Raw genomic sequence first — 23860 nt, forward strand, 5'->3', positions numbered from 1 at the left:
TTTTTAAATCCCTCTGGGAGTTTTCCATGGAGCATTCTGTTTAGATTTCACTAACAGTCTGGATTACGTACATCTGTTGCAAAAAGAAAAAAAAAAAAAAAAAAGCCAAAACATTTTCTATGTATTTTGAGGGTATTTACATTTCAGAGAGAATGCTGCTTACACATACACACACACATATATGTATGTATGTATATAAAACATTAAACACTACGATGGGTGAAAAGCATAGAACTTGTAGGCAGCTCTTCATCTGGCTCTCCTTTATTACCTAGAGGGAAGAGCTGAGCTTCGGCCATAATGTATTTGATGTCTATACTCCTGTTTTCCTTACCTTGGATGGTGTTTTGGACACTGCAAAGATGTATTGGCACTTTATGATGGCCAAAGGCCAGGGTTTCAACTGTCAGGAAACACTTAAAAGTAATAGCATCGAACTGGTAAGAGATCATATGGGAAAACATTTTTATTATAAAACTGACAAGTGAATATAGGGTTATGCTACATTAATGTGTTGATATAACATTAACCTTGAGACTGTCTAGAGAATCATTTGGTCCTCTCATTTTCTTAAAACATACACAACAAAAAGAATCCACTTCAGAGATGAAATAAGAATGAGATGCATTACAGTAGGTAGTGTCCCTTCGAGATGCAACTGTCACAATGCAAGGCTGAAAGATTTTCTCATGTTTAAATAGTACCTGTACCTCTCATTTACACTGATTTCCTTCCCTGATAGAGTTGTGATCCCTAATACTTTTCCAGAAACGATGCAGACATATGACAGGAAGCTTGAGAAAGAATTCAGATAAGGGAAAGGTTCCACACTGCATAATCCCCTGATTGATGTTTGAATACAGGCAGTTGCAAGAGATCCACCATTAGCACATTAGAGAAGACTTTCTCCTCCTTACTTTTATCTGATGATATAGGCTAACTGTAACATGACCACAGGTGGGAATCTTCTTGTCTTTGTCTAAATTCCACTGATAATGTATGGTTATAAAAAGAAAAAAGCTCGTATTACAGGAAAAAAAGTCCAAGTCAGGATTGGTACATTCTTTTGTTCCTCTACAATCTGTCTGTGTAACATTTAGGAGGAAGAAATAAGAACAAAACCAAAATCAAACAGAACTGTCCTGTATTGAATTCTAGATATTAACCCCCCATTTATTCTGTGTGGGTTCAAAGAAAATCTATTTAAATAGGAAATCAACTTCAACGTAGCAAAATTAGGTCATGGGAGTAGAGGCTTAAACCTGCATGTACAATTTGAACATGTTCAAGTACTTCCTTGCCTTGTAGGTGGGTTTCCTAGATGAACTCTGAGGGTAAACTGCCAAGCCCAGATCCCTCCTCACTGTAAACATGTCCATGCACTGTGGTCAGCACGCTGCGTGGCTTCCTGAAAACTGCTCACTGTCTCCTCTTCCCCTGCAACCATCCCAACAGCTGGCCACAGAAGAATCTCACAGGATGAAGTTATAAACCTATATTTTTTTCGGTTTACAACTGAAGCACTTCTTTCAGCTCCCACAATTAAAAGCGGCTCAGCGTATTGGAATCTCTCAAGTTTGAAGAGCAGACAGAAGAGAACTATAAAACACGGCTTTTCATTTTCTACCCCTGTCTCCCCTAATAATTACAAGCAGAGAGGAGGAAACAGAGAAAGAAAACTGATCAATAGAGACAGTGTTTAGTGGAAGGAGTCCTAGAATCCATGAGATACAAGAGGGGGGCATCCTCTGGTGATTCACAGATGCATCAAAGCAAGGATCAGCATCACTGGCAAACAGGCACCTCTCTTACAAAGCCTTTAACATTTATGTGTTCCCAAAGAGCTTCCAGTTTGAAGTTGAATATTACATTTAAACTTTATCACCAACAATGCTACAAGTATGGCAAGCCAGTAACTTGCCCACAGCGTTTGTGACATATTACCTGTACTGGTCATGTATCTGCAGACAGAAAGCTAAGCATCGATAGGTCTGAACCAGGCAGGTTCTTCCTAGGAAAATGCTTTTGTCTCCACACACTTCCATTCAAGCATAAAATATCAGTTCTGGAATCTGCCCCCCCTGTACCCCAGTGCCATTTGTACTGTCCGAAGAGCATTGAAACTGCACAGTCACTTTCCCACACTGAACTTCTGTCATTCCTTCCTGTCCAAAGTAGCTGAGTTCATTACCATCCAGAATCACACTAGCTGTGTAGAAGGTGTCAGGCTCAATCTGCACTGGATATTCAAACCACACGGGAAAAGTGTTACTAGAACCATCTGAGAAATATTTACTCAAGTTCTGGCCTAGGATAACTCCTTGCCGTTTGAGTTCAATCTTGGCGCTGTACTCTGCTGATCCGCAGCTGGAGCCGTACAGCCCGAAGCCAGCGATAAACACTCTTTTATCAACAGCAAACTGGATGCTGTCACACCGGCCCCTGTAGCGCCACTGGTTGCTGCGGTAAGCACAGGACTGGAAGCGGTGGCACCGCTGAGGAACGAGCCCTTTCCGGGGCTTGCTGACAAACTGCAACTCTGGCTTTTTGGCAGCCGTGTACCAAAGGAAGATATCATTGGTCTCGTTGAGGGTCAGAATCCCAGACTGAGCAGCGCCATTCGCAAAGTCGTCGAGTGCCATGGTGGGGATGCGAATCAAGTACAGAGCCTTGCCCAGGACTTTGCGCTTGTTCTCTATGGTAGCCGTCAGCTCCTGTCGCTGACACTCCACTTCGGCCCAGTTCAGAGCCGCTTCGAAAACCACAATTTCTTTGGCATTCAGAGTCTCCCTTCGGAGAATGCTTTCAAGCGTCTGAAAATCAATGTCACAGAAGCCCTCAGACTTCAAAGCTAGCTCGGCTTGGGCATCAATCACTTCCCAACAGCGCTGGGTCAGGTCAGGTTCCTCAAACAGGCAGCTCTGGGACAGCAGCACGCAGGCGTTCTTTGCGCTTAGACTTGTTTCTAGAAAGTTAACGCAGGCACGGGCAAGATGAGGGACGATGTACTTCTTGGCAGCATAGAGAGTGGCCAGTACGGTGTCTGCAGCCAAATCAATTTCGTCACAATAGATGTATCTGAAAGGAAACACAAGCATGTAATGCTGCTGCTGAATGCACAAGGATCATTTGTCAGCAACACCTGAAAGTTACAAACAAGGAATATTCAAACAGCTCCACATGAAAACTAACCACTGCTTTTGGGGAACGTTGATTAAATTCATAAGGAAAGCACAAGCTAAATTCACCACTCATGTAAGACCACGGGAGAGAACATGCTTAAATCTAAGGTGAATAAAATTTCACATTTGGGGCACATGCTATAAGACAACGTAGCATCTCCAAAGCTTGGCCCCCTCCATCTCTGTTTTCCTCCCATAGGTGCTTTGGCTAATGACAGACTATCCTCCTCAAGAGGTAGCTCCTCAAGCACTGCCTTACTTGGCTAAGGCAATAGTCTGGAACAGGTGCTACAAATAGTACTCGGACTGGATGTCCCAAGATGGTGAATTCATGATGATTCATTGAGGTATATATAAATACAAGAGCGAGAACAAGTTTATTGGTAATAACCAGCTAGTCTCTCAGAAGAGAAATGCAATCAAAGCATATCAGGTGCTACCCATCTTCGTAATTACTAGCATTTTAACAAGGCAATGAAACAGAGGAAAAGCAAAAGGCACAGAAAACTAATTTTCAGGTTTATTAATGCTTACAACATCCTAGCTCCACTAACACAGCATTTTGTTTCAGTCTCGGTGCATAAGGAGAAAGAAAAAAAAGCTTTTTACTGCCATGCTAGCGTCATGAAAGAGATGAAGGTGAAATTCTATTTATGTGACTAAACTGCTGGGATTCATTGCTTGGAGAAATGAAGCATTGTACAGTTTGTTCTTTTTAATATCTCATGCTTCAGGGACCCATTTGCAGCTAGTGAATGCGATGTGTTAAAACCATGTCAAATGCAATTTTACTCTTCACAGGGATAAGCAATTCTTGATGGTTATGGTTGATAAAAACATTTTCCTCCAGTGAAGTTGGAGTTGTATGCAACCCTGTACTAATTAATGTGTTTTAGCTAGCAGGTTTCCCAACACAATGCGTTTTTGGCACTAGAGAACGTGCTTATCAAGGGGAACTAGTACCTACCTAGTAGGTTGTTTGTTGTTGCAGATAGCTTTACTTGGATGTTTTGCAGGTTTAGGGTGCTATCTTCCAAGCCACACCAAGACAATGTGCTCAGAGCAGCAGACTGACCAAGCAATATAATAAAATGTGAGACTACAGAGAACAGAATACTCATAGACCCCTCCCTCCCCCACTTTTTTTTTAAACACATCTTCATTACTTGGTTTCAACTGGGCTATTTGCAACAACAAAGGCTTAGGCCTTACGTCCTTTACTGTCCCAAAAAGCTTTCAGTTTGTTGGGTTTCATCATTCTCCTCTTTGCTCTCCAACTCTGTTCTCCCTTCTATTACTTCTCTTTGCCTGCTAGTACAGCAGGGAATGATGACATCTGTTTTAAATTGAAATAGTACAGAAGTTGCTAGTTTAATATTCATGAAAGCGAGGAACTAATATCACTGATTTACAACAGACAGCGCAGATCAGCTGTCAGCAATATTCCACACTTTGCATTCTGCCAGTGCACCTCGATTCTGGTTGACATTTACTGATATTCCAGTCTCACCCTACTCTTAAACAGAGGATTCTGCTAGACCATAGGTTGTTGGTTTAGTAACACATTCATCCAAGGTTAAAGTGAGACCGCAGTTCTAATTTCAGTGGTCAATATTAAGGTAAGACATAATGCATTAAAGACACCAACTCGGTGTGTCAGCAGGATCATGAATTTTAACAACCTCTTAACCCTATTTTTAAAACAATAGAGAACAGCAAAATCAATTTTACTAGGAGAGTAATTACTATCTACCAGTCAATCTTTCCTGTGTTACATCTTGCAATACCTTGTCCGATGTTCACTGTAAGCACACACACTACTTAGTAAAACACAAAAAAATATTTAACAAGTCACTGTCTAAGAAAAAAATAATATATTTTCTTACAAAGATTATAACAAGTCCCTTCCTGACTATGGTAAGGAGCATATGAAGGAGAAGACTGCTTTGGGATGGACAAAAAGTCTTTTATTTCTTTAGCATCAGTATCAGGACCTTTATACCATCCACTGCTCACAAAAATTGCAGGTGACACTCGTGGGAAGGATTTCCTGGGGGCGAGGAGTGAAGGGGGCCAAGGCTCCCCCCATGCTCCACCCAGTGCAGTACATGCTCAGGATCGTGCAAGGAGGGGAATGCTGCAACATCCCTTCCCCATCCCTGCACCATCACAGCTGCAGGCAGCCCTGGCGTTCACAGACACTGGAGCACTCTGCAGGCTCAGACACACTGCATCAGTTAGCACTGGGAAGGTTAGCTCAACATCCACAAAGACCACACAAAGTTTGTGTGGTCTTCTGCTTTTTTAAGCAAAAGCTTACAGGGTGATGAATTTTGTGGTTCTGGCCATGCTCTCCAAGAGATTTTCTCACATTGCCATGGGCTAAATAATTTGCCAAGACTAGGTTATCAGTACTGATATTCTCTTTTCTAGGTTTGCTCCCTGAACGTGTATTTTCATGACAATGATAAATTAAAAAAGCATTCAGTTTTTAGATGGCCATTCACATTTAGTCACAGTGATACAGAATTGCTTTCAAAAAGAAAGTAGAACAGGACTCTGAGTATCTTGCATTTGTGCCTTGTAAAATTCTGCACAAAAGTAAAGCCCAAGACTGAGCTCTGCAGAAAACATCTGCGAAAACAGAAAGGCCCAAAGCAGGGATCTGCAACGCACCTACTGACATAATGCCCTAACTTTGTGCTATGTTCCAGGTCTATGCAAAATCTATGTGACTTCAGCGTCTCCTTGCAGTTATCGTGATTTGCACAGCACATTTCTGGCATTCAGAATAACCTATAAAAACCGGTATGCAACAAACTCTGTGTGTAACTTTGACTGCTCCTCTGCAGTGCCACGGAAACACAGAAGAAAAAAAAAAAAAAGAAATCGTTTTGTAATCACATGCTAGCAAAACAATCTATGGAATATAATAAATGGTTCGCTAGTGATTATACCATTACATGCAATAAACCTCACAGCACGTTAAAAGGATTACCATCGGATACTAACGTATACTCTAAAGCTGTTACTAAAGCTGAAGGGAAAAATCCCTCAGAGGCATAGCAGCTCTGCAATTGGGAATTTCTCTTTAAAAATCAGAGTTTATAGATACATTCGAGGACAGCTCAGCAGGGAAACCGCTTCATTGTGTTCACTTGGAAACGATAGCATTTCTTATGCAGTTTGCAAGAATAAATCAAAGACCTAGATAAATGATGATCATGTAAACTGACTTCTCACCCCCCCACACACACAGTTGGAGTAAAACCCACCCTATTCTTGTAAACAGCCTTTTTAGCACTTTCCAGATGCATCAAAATAACAGATGAGGGGAAATTTAATTTTCAGTGCAATTTCATTTTCAGTAATTTTTGGTTATTTTTCTAAGACAAGACAGACATGTAGCATGTTTAAAAAGAGCTGGAACTACGTCGATTTACAAACATAGCAATTCTGATTTTTGTTTTTCTTTTTAACTTTTCACTGTGCTTGCAAAGTATAACAGTGCTGTTGTGTTCTGTTGTTTTTTTTTTTTTTTTTTTTTTCTACAGCTGACAATTCTTTTTAGTAACTCCATTCCTTTGTGTAATGTGTGGTGACAAATCAAATCAATAGGCATTACAGTATACAATGTGCCCAAAGATCCCCTGTCAAAGTCATTATTTATAACTGCCTACATTAGCCTAATATATGCGTGCCTGGAAGTAGAGGGGGAGACCAACACGAGGTAAAAGTTTGAAATACCTGAAACACAAAAAGAGGAATATTTTAAGCAATTGCTTTCGTTCTGTTTACACGCAAGCCTAATACACTGGTAATGTCACGGTTAAAGCATGTGTACATCATAAACAAAAATATACCCAGCAGATGAACGATGCTTACTTCAGCATTGCGAGAAAAGCAGCAGGCTCAACATCTGGTATACGGATTTCATCTTTGTCCTCTGCAAGCTCTCCGTAAAACATCGCGTGGAATACCGAGCTCCCAACAGCCAGGACATACTGTTGAGAAAGGGAAATCTTATTTCATGCTTTAAGCTGAAAGCACTGCCAACAAAAACAATGTGGGAGAGCCACTCTGAACATACCAGGCTTCACTGACAGGCAATAGACACACTTCAGTAAGAAATGGAGTCAAAGTTAAAAACAGAATTACACATTTTCCCCTTCATTTTACTCTCACGGGCATATATGCATTAGCTACTGGAAAAAACTCATATCCACTACAGAAGTTAACTATTTCTAGACAGTGTCAAGAGTAATATTAATCAACAGCACGAGCAGTACTCCTAACTTTACAATGACTGCCTCAGATACCACACAGAAAAACAAGGGACAGCATTCCACTGCACGAAGCCACAGAAAACACAGAACTATGCCCGCGTCAGAAGAGCCGAGTCTCCCTTGCTACGTCCTGGCATAACCGTGGGAGCTCTCCTGCTATCCCCCGCACACAAACTGATAATGCAGCTGTTGCTTACTTTGTGTCCTGGCAGCCGCTGGGTCCCACCTGGTGGCCCGACCACAAAATGAACATCTGCCATCAAGTCGTTGTTGAACATCACTGCATTTCTACGAACAGAGGCAGTGTGTTAATGTATGGTGCCTCGTAACTCCGCGCTTGCCCCGGACTAAAGAAATCAAATTTCTGAACATGTTAAAGTGATATGATAATAGAATGAGAAACAGGACAAACAGTTTGAAGCTACTTTACACATCAGTGCACATGTGTACTGGGAAAAAGCAAAGCTGGGGAGGGGGGAGCAATAAAAAAACCCACAAACTTACAAAAACTTTTCAAAAGGTAGCAATCAGTCAAGAGCATGTATCACTGAAAACTCCCCCTAAGGTCTATAAGCATATCTTTATGGGTATGCTGCAGCTTGCAGCAACATTTTTTATTTACACAAACAGCTGCACTGTCTGGAAGAGAGCTATCAAAATATTTTCCATTACCCAAATACATTTTTCACACACCAAGGAAAAAAAAAAAAAAAAAAAAAAAAGAGAGACTGAACAGTGTTTTACTCAGCTAATAAATAACTAAAAGTACACATTTTGTGACTTCTCACCACTCTATCCAAAACACAAAAATGAACTGTCCTGAACTTACCTCTCTCTGATGGTTGGATAAAGTCCTTGCCAGTTTGGTGCAGGAATAGTGTTGTTGTTGTTGAGATTTTGCTGGTGGTACTGCTGGACAGCAGTTGTATTAGTGTTGGCTGGTTTCTTTCGGGGAAAAATATCAGCAGCCATCTTCTTCTTCTTTTTGGTCTTCAGGGTAATGATTTCATAGCAAACTGGAGGCAATTTGCTGCTACTACTGCTGCTGCTGCTATTTCCTTTCTTAGAGCTCTTCTTGGACCTGTTCTTGACCGTCTCTGGAAGCATCAAGAAGAAGGTGAGACATTTCATGTTCTTTCCTTTCTCATCTACCATGAGTATACTTATCTGTACAGCTAGATAGCCTCGCTAGCTAAGAACATTAAAAAATGCACATGTAAGCTGTTAAACAGCGGGCAGCAGAGCTGAGACTTTGTTTCTCCTCCAGCGAGGCAAGGTGACCTTTCCAGCATACCGAGCGAGAAAACTGCCTTTAAGTTTGATCCAGTACTTGAATCGTTAAGCACATCCCCATCATTCCAGCCAGTTTGCTTTCTTCCCAGCTCTCGCGGCCGTGAAAGCACCTGAAAGCGCTGCGCCCTGCCAGCAGCCTCGGGCAGCGGCTCCCCGAGGGATGCTCGGCGGCGTGCTGTGGCACCGCTCAGCGCGCCCAACTCGTGCGATGGAGGGATCCGAAGAGAGAGCCGGTGTTGCAGCCCTGCAGATGGAGTCAGCCGGCGCTCGGAGCCAATGGCTGAAGTCACCGGCAAGCGATTGGAGCCAGCCGCACAGTGACACCTATTGTACCGTGCGCGGTGCCAACGTTAAAGCGACAGCAGTGGCGCTCCCCAGTCGAGGCGCAGCGCTAAGCGAGGTGGCCAGGGAGCTCCTGCCCTCCTCCACGCTGCCCCAGTTTTCACAGGGAAAGCGATAAAAAAGTTGAAATCGGGTAGAGAGCCGTCTCTGAGCCTCGGTGTTCCCGCATGCAACTGCTGTCGGCACGGCTCCCCATGCCCCCGGTGTTCCCACAACCCCTCCCGCAGCAGTTGTGCAGAAGGAGCTCGCTATAAATATCCGAGGCGAATTAAAGCAAATCAGCGAGCAGCGGAAAAGACGGCGATGCGGTTAAACAATCCCTTTCAGCGGAGTTTATACTCCAGTGTAACATGAATAGAGATGAGGTCACAGCTTCAGCTTTAACTCCTTATGTTTCTCGCTAATGTAACAGCCTTTGACAGGGGGCTCAAATCACTAAGCGGTGTTAATTAGGCCCGCTTACACCAGACGTGGCTGCACCACATCAGAAGAAAACTTCTCGACGTGCAATCAGATTAAGGCAAATCAGAGTGAATATACTTAATCAATGTTTCAAAGCATAAAATCAAAGTCTGAACAATTTAGCGAGTCTCAGGCAGAAATTGTTCCTTGAGATGCAAACGCATCCTGATTTTATTAACAGCTACTTTCTGAAATAAACAGGATATAAGCTACGCCAACCAAATCATTTAAATAAGAAAGGAGACTAATTTTCAGTCATTAGCTTACTTAGGGCTTAAATATAGAACAGATTTCCTTAACAGTAGGTCAAGTGTATAAAAATGGGAAAGCACAGCCACTTAAAAAAAGCAGAGAAGAAATACTCGGTGTTGGGTGTCAACATTTCACACCTTAAAATATTGGCTGGGTTGATCATTCAAACATCACCTCAATTATTTTCAAGTTTTAAAGAAGAAATCCTTTTTCCTCTTAATGCAAGCTTAGCCATATGTAGCTTTTACTAACTTTGCTGGACAAGAGTACAACATCAAAAGAAAAAGAAAAGATCAAAAGTTGTTGGAGAGTCAGTTGACCTTGCTGAAATCCCTGACAGTCTGCCACTGACTTACACTGAGACACAGAAGTTACTCACAGGCTGTTTATTGAAAACCCCACGGGGACTGCTTGAATCGCAGCTACGGCTCCGTAACATGTCATCTCAGAACGTCTTTAAACCCAAGGACTGTAAAAACCTCAGGTGCAGATATTGCACGGATTATCAGGTCTCCTGAAGAGATGCTCCACGTTAAGCACTAACTAAAACCACCGGCAGCGGCCATCCCAAGGCTTGGCTGCAGTGGTTTGATAGGATATCATTTCCAGACACGTCTTTCTCCTCTGCCTGAAGCTCACGGGGAAAGATGCTTGTCCATGCTCAGCTGCTGTATTTCACAGCCTGGCATCTCAATGCAAAACCACCTTTACTTGTAATGTAAAAGATGATGGTGGGTTATGGCTGCTGTGGCTGAAAAAACTGAGACATTCCTAAACAGATTAAGGAGGCAGGTGAAGCAATTTCCAAAGAAATATTTCCTAACAAGATTTTTTCTCCCTCTTCTTACTCTCTCTCATTTTTCTTTTTGGTCTGTGACAAATTCATTTGGGTCAGAAACTAACAATCCTAGCTGTGTTGAATCGTGGAAGTAAAAGAAGGGGTAAAGGGAAAGAAACTAATCCCACAGATGGGATGTTTATAATTGCTCACAGCGGAGAATTTACAGTGGGAACACAGCAAGTCTTCTCCGCACAAAATGTGACCTTGCTGGGTTTGTGTAAGTTTTTTTGTTCCCCTGCTTAGGTAAACTTCCGTCCCTTCTAGTTACAGTAATAACCTATTTGCCACTGCACTGGGAAAAAAAAAAAAAAAGTAAAAACCTTAGAGATACTGAATAGCCATGAATTGGGCAAAAAATCTGGTGAAATTTGGCACTGCCATTGGCAGTAGGAGAAAGGTAACAGAGGTTAGGAGATTCATATGGGAGACTTAATTTTCATTCCACAAATCCATTTCACTTACTAACACATACGAAAAAAAATCAAGGTCCTCACACACTTTTGCAAACTACTTTGCCAAACAAGTCCAAAGATTATACGCGTAGTGAATAAGGAGGCTGCAGAAGGGGAGGGAATGACAGAGAGACTCAATTGGTACCTCAGTTTGGGAAAGACTAACAGTAAATGTGAACCAGGAGCCAGGCAGACCTTTGACTTCTGTAAAACACACCACACATATTTATAGCAAGTTGTACTCTCTTGGGGAAGGAGGTTAGGAAGAAGCTGCAGCTGACGTATGTTCTGGCTGAACCCAACAGTCAGACAGACCCCTACTAGACAAGACAACATCTGTGTCAAAAGGATAGAAATCCACCCCAGTAGGTAAAAAGCCTAACTGGCAGCTCTGTCCGTTCTTAAGTCCCCCATCAAAACCTGGTCTGCTGGAAATGGAAAATATTGATGATTCTACAACTTTTTCATAGCGGCTGCTGGGTTCTGTTATGACCCTTTACAAGCTTTATACCACCTTCCACTGAACTTTATTAGCTCAGAACAAAGCGACATATACCAGTGATTAGACCCATGTGAAGTGGGGAAAAAAACACACAAAACTAGTGCTACTTGCACTGTTTTTTTACTGTTTTGGCAACAACTTCCACATATTTTCCCATAAAAAAACTTTTCTTCTTTTATTATACACATAATGTTAATGACTTTATAAATCAACGCTAGCAATCAGTAAAAGCAAGCTATGAACTTCTCCCTGTTGAAAGGCTGGTCAGAGTCTCAAGTTCCAATCTGTCTGTTTCTGGAGAAGGAAACTGATCTTCTCTTACCCACAGATCTATCCATTTCCAAAAACTTGTTCTGATGTTTTCCTTATTTTCTTCAGTAATTCACGTGCTTCTTTACTAACAGAAGTTCATAAGTATAGCTTAGAAAAAAAGGAAATTCATTCTTCAGATACATTATTAGAAGTAATCAAACCAGAAATACTAACTTCAAGGATGGAGGAAATTCCATCCTTAAGTCTTAACACGGGTCTAATGAAATTCCTTCATGCCAGATGCGAGGAATTTAGCAAAAAAATATATTCTGAGGCTGAATCACAGAATTGTTACGGTTGGAAAAGACCTCCAAGATCATCTGGTCCGACCATCACCCTACTACCAATGTCACTCACTAAATCATGTCCCTAAGCACCATGTCCAACCATGCATCAAGTTTCATCCTTCTTTCAAATTAGGAGCAAATTAAAAACCCTTGCAAATCTGCTCCTGGATAAACATTCTTAAAAACAAACAAACAAAAAATCTGAAGCATTAATTTTTAAGTGTGTATATATACACACACACACACAGTTATGCCTTTCTGAAGGTAATTTACACTCAAGAAATCATTGAATTTCCAGGATTGATGGAAATCCTCCTCACATGACATCAGTCTCCCCTTATGCAACAGCAAGCACATCCAAAATTTTCTATGTTTCTTCCTCTAATAGGTTGTGTTTTTCTTGTATCACATATTTACAGCTCTGCTCTTGATGTAGTACTAGGAACTAGACAATTCCCTAAAAAAAAAAAAAAACACAACAAGATTTCATCAAAATTCCCAATAGTCTGTCACAACCAGATCCTGAACTGAGGAATGAATTCCAAGTAGGCATTGAGAAAATGCATATATTTCTTTTTGTAAAGTTGCCAAGTCTTTCCCTGAGCTGTTATTATGGCTATGCATTATTAAAATTCTTTGTTTAAATTCTGGATTCCCCAATGAAGCACGTTTCAGATGGTACATCTCTATTAACCAAAGTAAATACACTGTTTTAATGTTTAACAAATCTACCTGTCCACTGCTACTTCTTGTTTAATTTGACTTTTTACACACAATTTTTTAATCAGTGTTTAATTCAAAGAACAAATAAACAATAAAACCAAGAAAACCAACCCACACAGCTGAAGAGCCTAATTCTGTTTACCTATTTATGAATTACTTAGTCACTTGGAAGAACCCTTCCCCATCACCATTCACTCCCTTCTGCTGGTAAAAATGCTCAGTTGGAAAGGAGACTGATAGCTCTGCTCTCGACTTCCTCAAGTAAAAAACGCATTACAACTGACAACGTTTTCCAACCTCCTTGCTCTCTCCCAAGTTTCCGTTTGGCAGCACTGAAGCTAACCAGGACCATAACTGTTTCTGTCTGCATGGAAAAGCTGGCCCTCAAGTCTTCCTCAGTAAGGTTTCCTAGGGTAAGAAGGAGACTAAAGCAGGAAGAAAGGTAAAATTATGAAGACTTTCAGAGAATACGCTAAAATACAAGGGGAAAAAAAAAAAAAGGAGAGAGTGTTTCTTTCTCAGAAAAACCAAGAACAGAATAGCATCAAAATAGAAAAGCATCTGGAACCAATGCTAGAAGCTAAATTGTGTTTTGCTATAGCTGGTATGCTATACTACCAACATGCTTGTTGGCAAATATTCCTCCCAACTCTGCCTAGTGCTTACTCTGGGCTTTAAAGAATGAGGACTTAAACCCTCCGCATAATTCTATCCACAAATATAGCTTTTACATTTTTTTCCCTAACTGCCCTCAAATGCTTTGAAGGAAACAAAAGTAGGAAGACCTGAGCAGCCCAATCAACAGGTGAACACAAACTTCTATAAGTAGGAGTTTAAAGAATAAAATTGTTTTGTATCTTCCTATTATTCCATTATTTTCTAGGATACAGGCTAAATCTCTTCGCATCACTCCTTACTGGTTTCCCTACCAAGACATCCTTAATCTTTCTAATGTCCTTTTTGTATCTGCAATTATTTTCATTGCCCCCTTTTTTGATTTTTACAGCAATAGCCTTTTTGAGGCAAAGCAATCAAATCAAAACATTGTATTTAAAATAAGAAAAAACATTTATCCCTATAATTACTTCCCGATGCAATCCATGTTCTCTCTGCATGAATTTTAATTGGCTCACCTTAAACCTGTTCCAAAACCAAGTGCAACACCTCCTACTGTCATTTTTTTCTTGCTTAGCTGCCAAAAGTTTGCAATTTAACCACAGTGAGAGATTCAATAACTTAATATTTACACCCAAAACGCACTAATATAACAGAAAAAAGACTTCTTTACACTCTCAAGTTTTGCTTTTAAAGTTAAAAAACTCTGTTTCCAGCTGTATAAAAACATAGCTAGCATAGTGAAGTGAGAAAGGAAAAAAAGGTTTAACTTCCCCCAGAATTTTCATTGTCAATTCAATACCGTGTATGTCGCACAAATGACATTCTGCATAAACCATAACTGTATAAAGACTTATGTTTGAACAGTCTACAGTCTACAACATATTTGATCCTGTTAGTGAATTATCACACAAACATTCCCTTTTGTGCATATGGAAAGAAATTATGTGAAACGCTTCATCACAATACGAAATAAATGATCTTACCAGCCTGCCGAGACACATTTCCTAACGTCATAGTTTAGGAACTGCAAGCAGAAAATATCCCAGAGTAGAACTTGCAATTTATTCTATGAACATTCATTCGCTGCTTGATAGTTCAATGTAAAAGCAAGAATTATAAATAAATGTGTGAGATGAGAAAACCTTCAATATTAAAATGAGAAATTCTACCCAAGGTTACACGAGATAAACTGTTCTAAAAATTTAAAAGCAACAAATTGTGCATTTCTTCCCCACCATCACTACTGCCTAAGCTTGCCCATTTCATTGCATGCTTTTTCCTCATGACAAACTGTGGGGTCAAAAAATAAGTTCTTTCTTAGTGGCTGCCTCTTTTGTGTGTATATGTTTTTAAACATATTGCAAACCTGAAAGCATTCAATCCTTTCCTAAGACAGAGGTCAACTTTAATTCTATTCTGCCTCTTATCAAAGCTGACTTACAAAGGCAAGATCAGATAGCCCAGGAAATTGGTAATGAGATACAGTGGTTTTCGTCTCTAGGTCACTAATTCTAAATTGACCGAGGTCAACAGTAATCAAAAGTCATTAGCATTTAATGATCACTCAGTGCCCTGTGAGAAAGAAGCTAGTGATCTTAGTGCACTTTAGAGAAACCACCACTACAATTAGTACTCACATGCTGGCTATTTCAACAGGGAGATTGGGATCGGGTGACTAGAGCCAGGACTTCCCTTCCTATCTCACAGACAGATCTCCCTTATGTAGAGAAACCCTTATACTAATTTTAACTTCATTCGGAAACTCCTCTTTTTAAAACTGAACAGTTAAATTAATACAGGATCTACAAAGGGCAGGTAGAACGATGACTACTCCTGCTCCGTTACATCAGTGGTTCCCAGATGTCTTTGGTCTCCTACACGCAGGTCAGTACATATGCAAAATGATAAAGACAACTCCTCAGCGAGTCCTCACTTTTGAGAGCTGATGGCACTAGAGGAGTATCCACTCCATGAATAACCACAGGAGGAATGTCATCCAGTTGAATGTGCTAGTGTAGAATTCAAGGACTACTTTTTCACATGCAGATCACCTGTTTTCACGTCAAACCACTGTGTGGAAGTACCCTGGGGGACCTAAGAGGGAGGAGGATATTGCCAAGACCCACACAGTCACTGTTCTGCAGCCTGCAAGCTTCAGTCTGCTGAGACTGCCATGCTCTGAGGTGCTTCAAGTTCACAATGGAGCAACGTTAAGAAAAACACAGGAGACCTGAAACGTTAGGTTTGTAATAAACATCATTAGGGTCTACCATCATGAAACTACATAAATCCGTTGGACTCTAAGCTTCAACTAGACATGGTATAGCTGGCTTAGAAACCCCAAGCACATCAGTAACTGGGCACACTGGTAGAAGAGCATACCTGGAACCATTCAGAAGTAATATTCTAAATGAGTCAAAAAAGGGGAAAAATTGGTACAGCTTCTTGTTTTCACTGCATTTTAACTAACAAAAGAGAAGGACTACCTCAGTTATTGGTAGAGGAACAGATTAATCCTTTGGCAAAGCAAGTGTGTGATAAGAAATGCATTCTCAAACAGTGGCTTTCATTTCTCGAAAGTGGGTCTCAAAACCCAAGAATAAACACTAGTGGATTTTTTTTTTTATTTATTGTTGTATAACTCCGATTTTCAGGTATGAGGGACCGATTGCTTGTAACTTGAGCTGTGTCCAAATATTTGAAGGAATGGAACCAAACACTGCTTCCAGCAGACTGCACTGCACCGAACTAACCTTTGGCCACACATCAGCAGCTGTGGATCTTGTTACATGTCCTTAGCTTTGTTTCCAGACTCGCACAGCACGTGCAGGTTCTGTTTGGATTTATAATGGTGAGTCCACAGGGGAATAAAAACAGTGACAAAGTTTTATCAGATCAACTGTTCTACAAAATCAGATATACTTTCCTCTGCTGCAAGTACTTCAGCCACACTTGCCTACTAATTCAGTCATGCTCTCGCATTTTGATTAATTTCTCCTCCTCTTTACAAGTAAATGGCAGCTACTTTGCAGTAATGAAGTTTTGAAAGATGGCCATCTATATATTCAAGTTCTGGTTTCAGGTTATATTTTTAAGCATCAAGACATTTTTGTGTAGCAATGCTGGGGCATCCTAAGCGCTTACTCTCCTTCATGATAATGCTGTCTTACTAACCCTGGGACATTTCAGAATTGTAGAACAGGAAAAAAAAATACATGTAAGAAAGAGCAAGTAATGAAACATAAGAGCATAAAGATCTTTTAAGGGACTGTATTATGCACATGTACATAAATTTTATGTATTATAAAACTTCTGTAGAATGAAAGCCTTTACTTTTTCTTTGTATATATGCAGCAGTATCACCTTGGTCTGACAGTCAAAACAGCACTAAGAAATCAAATGCACCCAGGTGTACTTTGTACACCTTTATATGTGCATTACGCTACCTTAATGTCACGTGGCACTCACGTGAGCTACGTGCCTCAACAGAAACCAAGCAAGCTGTCTAACAGGGCAGGGATTTCTTTCACCCGAGTTAAACTGTGCGCTGAGGACTCTAAAGTAAGGCAAAACACTCCAGCAAAGGAGCAGCGTACGTGTTTCTGCTGTAAATAACAAGCAGCTCGCCTCAGCTCCTCCCCAGCTGTAAAGAGTACGGCTTGTGCGAAGTACGCAAGGTGACACACTGATAGCACTACGTGGCACATTAGGGATTAGATTTTAAAGGGATTTTGTTCCATCAACTCTTATAAGCCTACATATAAAATCCCACAGCTACCAGGTGCAAGCAAGTGTAAAAAAGTGTGACCTGACTGAAGAGTTACTTTCTTATACTCTCAGAAAATCCTTGCAACCAAGCAAGCTTTGAGCAAAATAGGAGGCAGCAAAGCTATAATTCTAGAAAATGTAATTTTCTTAAGTAAAATGATTCCTTTAAGTTCTTCAGAACATGAAGAAAAACTGCAGCTAGGGCGGACACAAAGTGTAACCTGGCACATGAATATCCCTCCTGTCACAGGCATATGTTATCAGCGAGTCATTTAGAAGTGTACTCAAGTGGTACATGATCCTCTGGTGGACTGAAACATTTATTCAGGACGCCAGGTAACCTCACGATGCAGGTAACAGGGCTGGACAAGATGGTCTCACAAGGTGTCTTCCAAACCTGTTTTCTGTGATTTTACACCCTGCATACCCAGGATGGCCAACATATGTTCACAGGTCACCCGTCTGCCCATCAGTGTTTTAAACAGCAAGCACTTTGCAGACGTTGCCCTCATTTGGTCATTTCACTCCAGCGTGCTTAGTTAGCAAACCCAGATGGGCTGGTAGGATCACAAGAGAGACGAGTCAGGCCAGAAAAGCAGAAAGTGCACAAACACAAATGAAATGACCTTTTACCTAAGCTTTCCCCCAGCTTTCTGACATGCATACATATAAGGCATGTAGGAATTAAGGCACAGGACTGGAATTGGACTTCACAGAATAAATCAGAATGGAATAAAACCTGCACTGCACAAAGCTTTTAATCTTCTCCTTACGAGATTGCCATCTCTTATTTCCATATTTTGCCTTATCCAGCAGCTCCTTGAGAGGAAAACTGTTGCTTAGTTATGTAGTGCCTCAAAAAATGGGGCTTGCCTGCCAGCTCAGGTATCTAAATGCTTCTGTAAAACAAATCAACAGCCTGCAAAGTTTCTGGAGTTAGTAGAGAGAATATCACAGGAGAGCTACCTTAAGTGACCCAACAACGCTAACGCTGGGCATGAACAACTTCTTGCTGCAGAACCAGAGGTCTTTGCACAACTTCACAAAAGAGATGAAAACCTAAATTTCTTCTGACAGCATAACGCACAGCCTATCAGCAGCAGACCTCTGCTTTAACCAAGCCTACCCTAGCACTGAAGCTATTAACATAAACATAATACCTGTTTGGTAACTTTTGAAAAAAAAAATATTATCATGCAGTCTAAGTAGCAAGAATCCACGCTATTAAAAAATGAAAAAAGAAAATGAGCTACTGCAACTTGCATCCTTTTCCTCAGCCTTACAAGGCAATCTAGAGGAATTCCGGATGGCTTCTGAAAGGTGTTTCCTCCAGGGCAGTGCTGAGGATCACTGGAGGGGAAACACGAGGAGAGTTACCACGTATTATGTTGCAGCCTACTTACTGTGAGGGACTTAAAAAAAGAAAAAAAAAGTGTACTGTACTCTACATTCCAATTTGGCAACCCTACAGAACTTATTGCAAATGAATAAGGTCCTAAGATATTTAATTTGTGATGTTAAATAGCCTAATTATGCCAAGATACAACACATTATGACATACCGCACTTCCCTTCTGCAGGAAACGATGAGACCAGAATAAAAATACCAAAATAAAAACTATTTTAAGCCTGATTCAAGCACGGAACAGCTACCGTCGAGTCCAACACAGTGCTGTACACGTACAGCCCAGCACCGCCTTCCTCTGCAAACACTAAACAGAAAGTGTGGGACACGGATTAAAGGCTGGGAAGGAAAAGAAAGTGTAGCAAAGACCAGCAGCAGCACAGGGAAGGGACACCAGAGCCTTTCCCAGATGACACAGGTAGCCTTTGGTGTTTGCAGCGGGCATGCCTGTAATCCTGTTAGTTACACTGAAACACCCTAACCTCAAACTTTTTTCTGCAATTGGGGGAAAAGCACAGCCCCCAACCCCCTGTTTCCAAGCACCTCAGCTTTGAGGAAACAACCCAGGCAGGTCCCAAACTCCTGCAGGGCCGGCAGGGGAAGGGGACAGGGATGGGAAGGGGGCATCGTGGCCAAGCTGGGCACCGCCGCCCACCCCTCCTCTGCAAGTTTTGTTTAACGGGGAGTTACGAGAGTTTTACTTAAAGAATCATTAAAAAATAATAATAATAATAATAATAAATCACTATTTCAAGCAGAATTAAAAAAAAAAAAGGGCAATAAAGGAGAGAAAGCAACTTGTGGGTTCACGCCATCATGAAGCGTTTTCCCAACTGTGAGCCCCCTCCCCCCCCACCCTGGGGCCCAACCCCCCGAGGGCTCCTCAGGGACCCCCGCGGCGCCCCCGCTGCCCCCTCCTCGGGTCCCCCCGCCCCGAGCCCCCCAAATTTCACCCCACACGCGCTCAGGTGCGGCCGCTCCCCCCCCCCCTTTTCCCCTCCCGGGGCCCTGCGGCCCCTGCCCTGCCCCCAGGACCCGGCCCGGCCCCCTCAGCCCCGCCGCCGCCCTCCCGGTCCCGGCCGTGCCCCCCCCACCCCCGGTCCCGGCCCCTCCGCCCCGACCGACCTGAGGCGCTCCCGGCGCGGCCCCTCACAGCGCCGCGCGCGGCCCCGCCTCGGGAACGCGCCCGCCCGCCCCGCGCGCACGCGCACGCCGCGCACGCCGCTTCGCCCCCCCCCCGCCTCGTCTTTTCCCTCACAACTCCATGGCGGGCTGAGGGGGGAGGCAGGCCGCGCGGTGGGCGCCTCTGGCGGCTTCAACTTGATAAAAAAAGTAGCAAGTGAACAGGCGGAATTGACAGAAATAGTACGATTGTAAAAAATAATAATAATAAAAAAAAAACACACGTGGAAAGTATCCTGCTACAGGGTTAGGGCGTCACGCAAGCTCTTGTTTTACCTCAGGGATGAATAAACGTGAGGGGACTGAGGGCTGCGACCCTCCCTGGGCACCCCGACATGGCTCCTGGTATCGCCCTGAGCCCACCACCACCACCACCACCAAGCCCCTGAGCCCCTTCAGAAACACGTAGCCGCATTGCTGGGGTCAGCAGCCAGGCTTAAGCAGGATTTCATAAATACAGGGCTCCTCATAACGCCGCTCTACCAGGCCATGAGGGAAATTAAGATGTATTGCTGGCGTTTATTTTCAAAAGCCTAGCAAAAGGCTTTATTTCGAGCTTTAGTGTTTTTTCTTCCACCCCGATGAAACAATTATTTCCAGGATCAGCGTTGTGCTCCAGCTTCGGTCCCTCATGTACATTCATTTACCTACATTATGGATGTTATTTCAACAGATACCTTCGCAAAGTGAAATTAGGCGTATCTGTGGATAATCAGTGCTTCGCTTTCCCTGTTTTAATATTGTAGCTATTAAAATAGATAAGAAGCTACCCAGCAGCAACTGTATATGTATACACTTTATAGCTCTTATGGTTTTTACCAGTAGAGTACATGCTTTAAATTATAGTGTGCAAACAATGATTTAATTGAGACTTGGGAAGCTAATGAAAATATTCATTGTCTAAACTGAATTTAAACAGCAGGGTTAAGCCTAGATAACCACTGATTTTCCATCCTGTTTTCAGAGGGAAGGGAAAAGTCCCTCTTGCAGCTCAGGTAGTTCAGCCAGGCAAGCGGCAGAGAGAAGCCCTGTTCTCCAGTTCAGAGAAAGGCTTTGTGGATCGTGATCCCAGTGTGGAAGTGTGCTCAGGCCATGGAGCCACTCATTACACTCACCTGATTCATGTCCTCTCCTAAAAACACAGAGGACACTACAGACCAGGGCTAAACTCACTCTTGCCTTGGTGCCCTAGAAACAGCGAATGCCTGCTAGAGCTTGGTGGTGAACCAAGGAGGTTCAATGTGCACGGGCAGTGTGCAGGCCTGCCAGCTGCTGAAGTGCAACTGTTTGATTGCTTTTGGATGCTTCCCATCTGCAGGTTATATGTTGTATGCATCATATTCCCAGTTTCAGTTCCCCAGGGCAGTCTGAAGGTTACTCAGTGTTCAGAGATGGCTTCCAGATGGAGGAAGGCACTGAGCTGTCCCTAAGTGAGGTGCTCCTCCCAGTAACACTGGTTTTACTTTCGGGGCCCTCACAGCTCCCAGGGGTTTCCAGCCCTGGTGGGTGTTGATGCACCCATAGCCCAAGAGCAGCTGCAGTGAAGGTTTTTGGGCTGCTCCTTCATAGCTTTGGGGTCTTGTCTGCTCTCATCCAGGTTTCCAGGCAAACTCCAGTGCTGCCAATAAAGGTGAAGCTGTGCAAGGGAGAGCTGAAGTATTTCAGTCAGTTTTTGCAAAGCCATTTAACTGGGCTAGGTTCTGCTACATGGTGGTGGTAGGAAAATGGAGCCAAATATTTGTGTTGAGTCACATTCAGACTTGTCTGTTCTCATGTCACAGGCATATTTTCCAGGTATTAAGCAGCGCTTTCAAAAGACACTAAATTGAAGAGGCATTTAAAATGTTCATTTTCCAGTTCAGCTTGCATGCTGGGGAGGTTTTCCCCAAGTGCTGCAGGGTATAATTACAATTTCTCCAAAAGCATCGTCCCACCAGGCACTTAGCTAGTGCTGACCATGCCCCCACCCTTTGCCTCCCCTCTTAAAGCTGCCCTGAGTCTCTCCACACAGCTTCCCGGAAAGGTTATCATCTTATATTTAATAGGGGGAGAAAAGAGAGCACAAGAGATTTACTGCAAGTAGAAGCCATTACTAGAGCAGTTATCAAATGAAAGAACAATATAATAATGTCTAGCCATAAAGATATGAGGAGCTGCCTGTCAGAGGCAGACACCTGACTTGTAAAATTAACTTCTGCAGCTGCTGCTAGCTCTTTTCGGCGGTCAGGACAAGACCCTTGCAGCACAGGGTGAAGCCCCCAGGGGTTTTGCAGATATTCGGGCTAGAAATTGGGCACCCGAGCCAGGAGCAGCTGGAGGGAGATGCACTAGCAGCTTTCCCAGAGCCAGGAACGTGGACAAAACAGGGCCAGCGGAGCTCAGCCCCATCCTGCCATCCTCCGGGTGGTGCCATGTCCTCTGCATTTATTTAGGCATCTGATGCCTGCAAAATCTACACTGTCTTATCTCCAGCAGCTCATTGAGGCTGGTGACCCTGATTTTTGGGTTAAGTATTAACTCACTAAGAGCAGAGGGTGTTGAATTTTGTCTGACCTTTAACCCAGAAGGTCAGGACATGCAGGCTATGGAGCTGCAGCCAGAAGACCACAATTTCCAGTCTAGCATACAGGCACGTACAGTTTTCCTCATCTCTCCCAGTTCTGCCCTCCACCAAAGAGTTGGGGCAGCAACTCCTTTAGGATTAAAAAAAAAAATGCTGTCAACCTTTCCAAAAGGAAAATACATGGACTGTAGATATGGGTGTCCATTGCAGAACAGGTATTCATTTGTCATCACCAGCTAAGATAATAACAGAGGGGTAAATGCACAGAAATACCAGAACCCTCGGCGTGAATTATGGCCTTAATCCAGAGGAGGACGACTTGCACTCAGGCTCCTTTAATATCTTGCAATTTCAGCTTGCTCAAGAGCTATATGGGCTAAAGGGTAGCCTCTGTGCAGCAGCCATACCTTGTTTTAGGAGTGTTTTTTGCAAGCCTGGAGAAAAGCAGCACCTTGTTTTCACCCCTTCGCCAGCATCCCCTGCAGCCACTCCAACTGCTGCCACCACTCTCAAACTATGTCACCCCAAATTTAGCAGCTGGGCAGGTGACCAGGATGTCCCTGGCTGATAAACGTTCATCAGGCACTGGCTACATAGGCTCTGCATGCCTTCTGCCACAGCATATACATGGTTTGCTTGCAAAATATCTAGTGGGGAGCATCAAGCACTGCCTTACGCCGTCCCACCCGTGGTGCAGGTCTCCTAATTCCTGCTTTAGCCCATGAGGAGCAGGTTGGTCCAGCACCCCACGCTCCTGCAGGGTCAGCTGTGGGTTCAGCTGCCACCCTGCTGGAAAGGGACCACAGAAGGGCTTAGAGAAGAGGCTGCTGAGGCTATCTCCTCCCTTGGGCATTGTGGAAAGAAGATTTTTTCTTACAAGCAATCAGAAGAGTTTTTGACTCCTATCTGACAGCCAGCATACAAGCATCACATCTCAGCCCTTTCCCCACTAAAATCACTTACTTTTAGCAGCACGGTCACTTCTCACACCTCTTTTCCTCCCAGCCAGCTGTGTTGTCTACATCCAAGTTACACCAGAAACCACCTCCAAGTCTCCCTTTCAAGAGCTCAGCTTCCTTCTGTGGCCTTTTATAGCTCCAGCACCCCATCATTAGGCCCCAGGCGCAAGAGTCCCAGGTGCCTTTTAACTCTTCCTCATCTGTCCCAGGAGGACAGTCATATTTCTTTCTGACCAGAGTGGTGGTCATGTGTTGTTCTTGCTAACAGGGTTGTCCATCAAAAAGAGGCAAAGATGCAAAACTGAGGGGTTTTCCAGTTAAGGGTAGTGGTGATGAGACGTAGCTGTGGCAGGCAGGTTTTGGGGCTGTGCAGGTATGGGATGTCCGTGTCCTTCTGTGGCTCTATCAAGCACTTGTGCTTTTGTAAAAAAA

At 42.9% G+C, this 23860-nt stretch overlaps 1 protein-coding gene across 2 annotated transcripts; it reads right to left on the reverse strand.

Annotated features, from left to right (window-relative positions):
- Positions 1-451: 451 nt before the first annotated feature.
- BTBD3 (BTB domain containing 3) lies at positions 452-19895 on the reverse strand. Of its 2 annotated transcripts, XM_032185134.1 has the most exons (5): positions 19850-19895; positions 8298-8565; positions 7666-7756; positions 7068-7186; positions 452-3078 (listed from the first exon to the last, which is right to left on the reverse strand). In XM_032185134.1, exons 2-5 carry the CDS (start codon positions 8438-8440, stop codon positions 2046-2048), a joined length of 1386 nt encoding a protein of 461 aa, XP_032041025.1. In that variant the 5' UTR covers positions 8441-8565; positions 19850-19895; the 3' UTR covers positions 452-2045. The 2 variants fall into 2 exon arrangements, with proteins under 2 accessions (XP_032041025.1, XP_032041024.1); XM_032185133.1 differs by lacking the exon at positions 19850-19895 and having other exon boundaries at positions 8298-9276.
- Positions 19896-23860: the final 3965 nt, after the last annotated feature.

The sequence above is a fragment of the Aythya fuligula genome, chromosome 3, assembly GCF_009819795.1.
Source record: "Aythya fuligula isolate bAytFul2 chromosome 3, bAytFul2.pri, whole genome shotgun sequence".
NCBI classification, from domain to species: Eukaryota; Metazoa; Chordata; class Aves; order Anseriformes; family Anatidae; genus Aythya; species Aythya fuligula.

Bases quoted from the DNA above. Each gene is read 5' to 3' on its own strand.
- BTBD3 (XM_032185133.1), bottom strand. From the start codon at position 8,623: ATGGTAGATGAGAAAGGAAAGAACATGAAATGTCTCACCTTCTTCTTG. The intron at 7,187-7,665 runs GTAAGCAACAGC...CTTTCTCAACAG, and splicing joins AGCGGCTGCCAGGACACAAA to TATGTCCTGGCTGTTGGGAG. The intron at 3,079-7,067 runs GTAAGCATCGTT...GTTTCCTTTCAG, and splicing joins GCTTTTCTCGCAATGCTGAA to ATACATCTATTGTGACGAAA.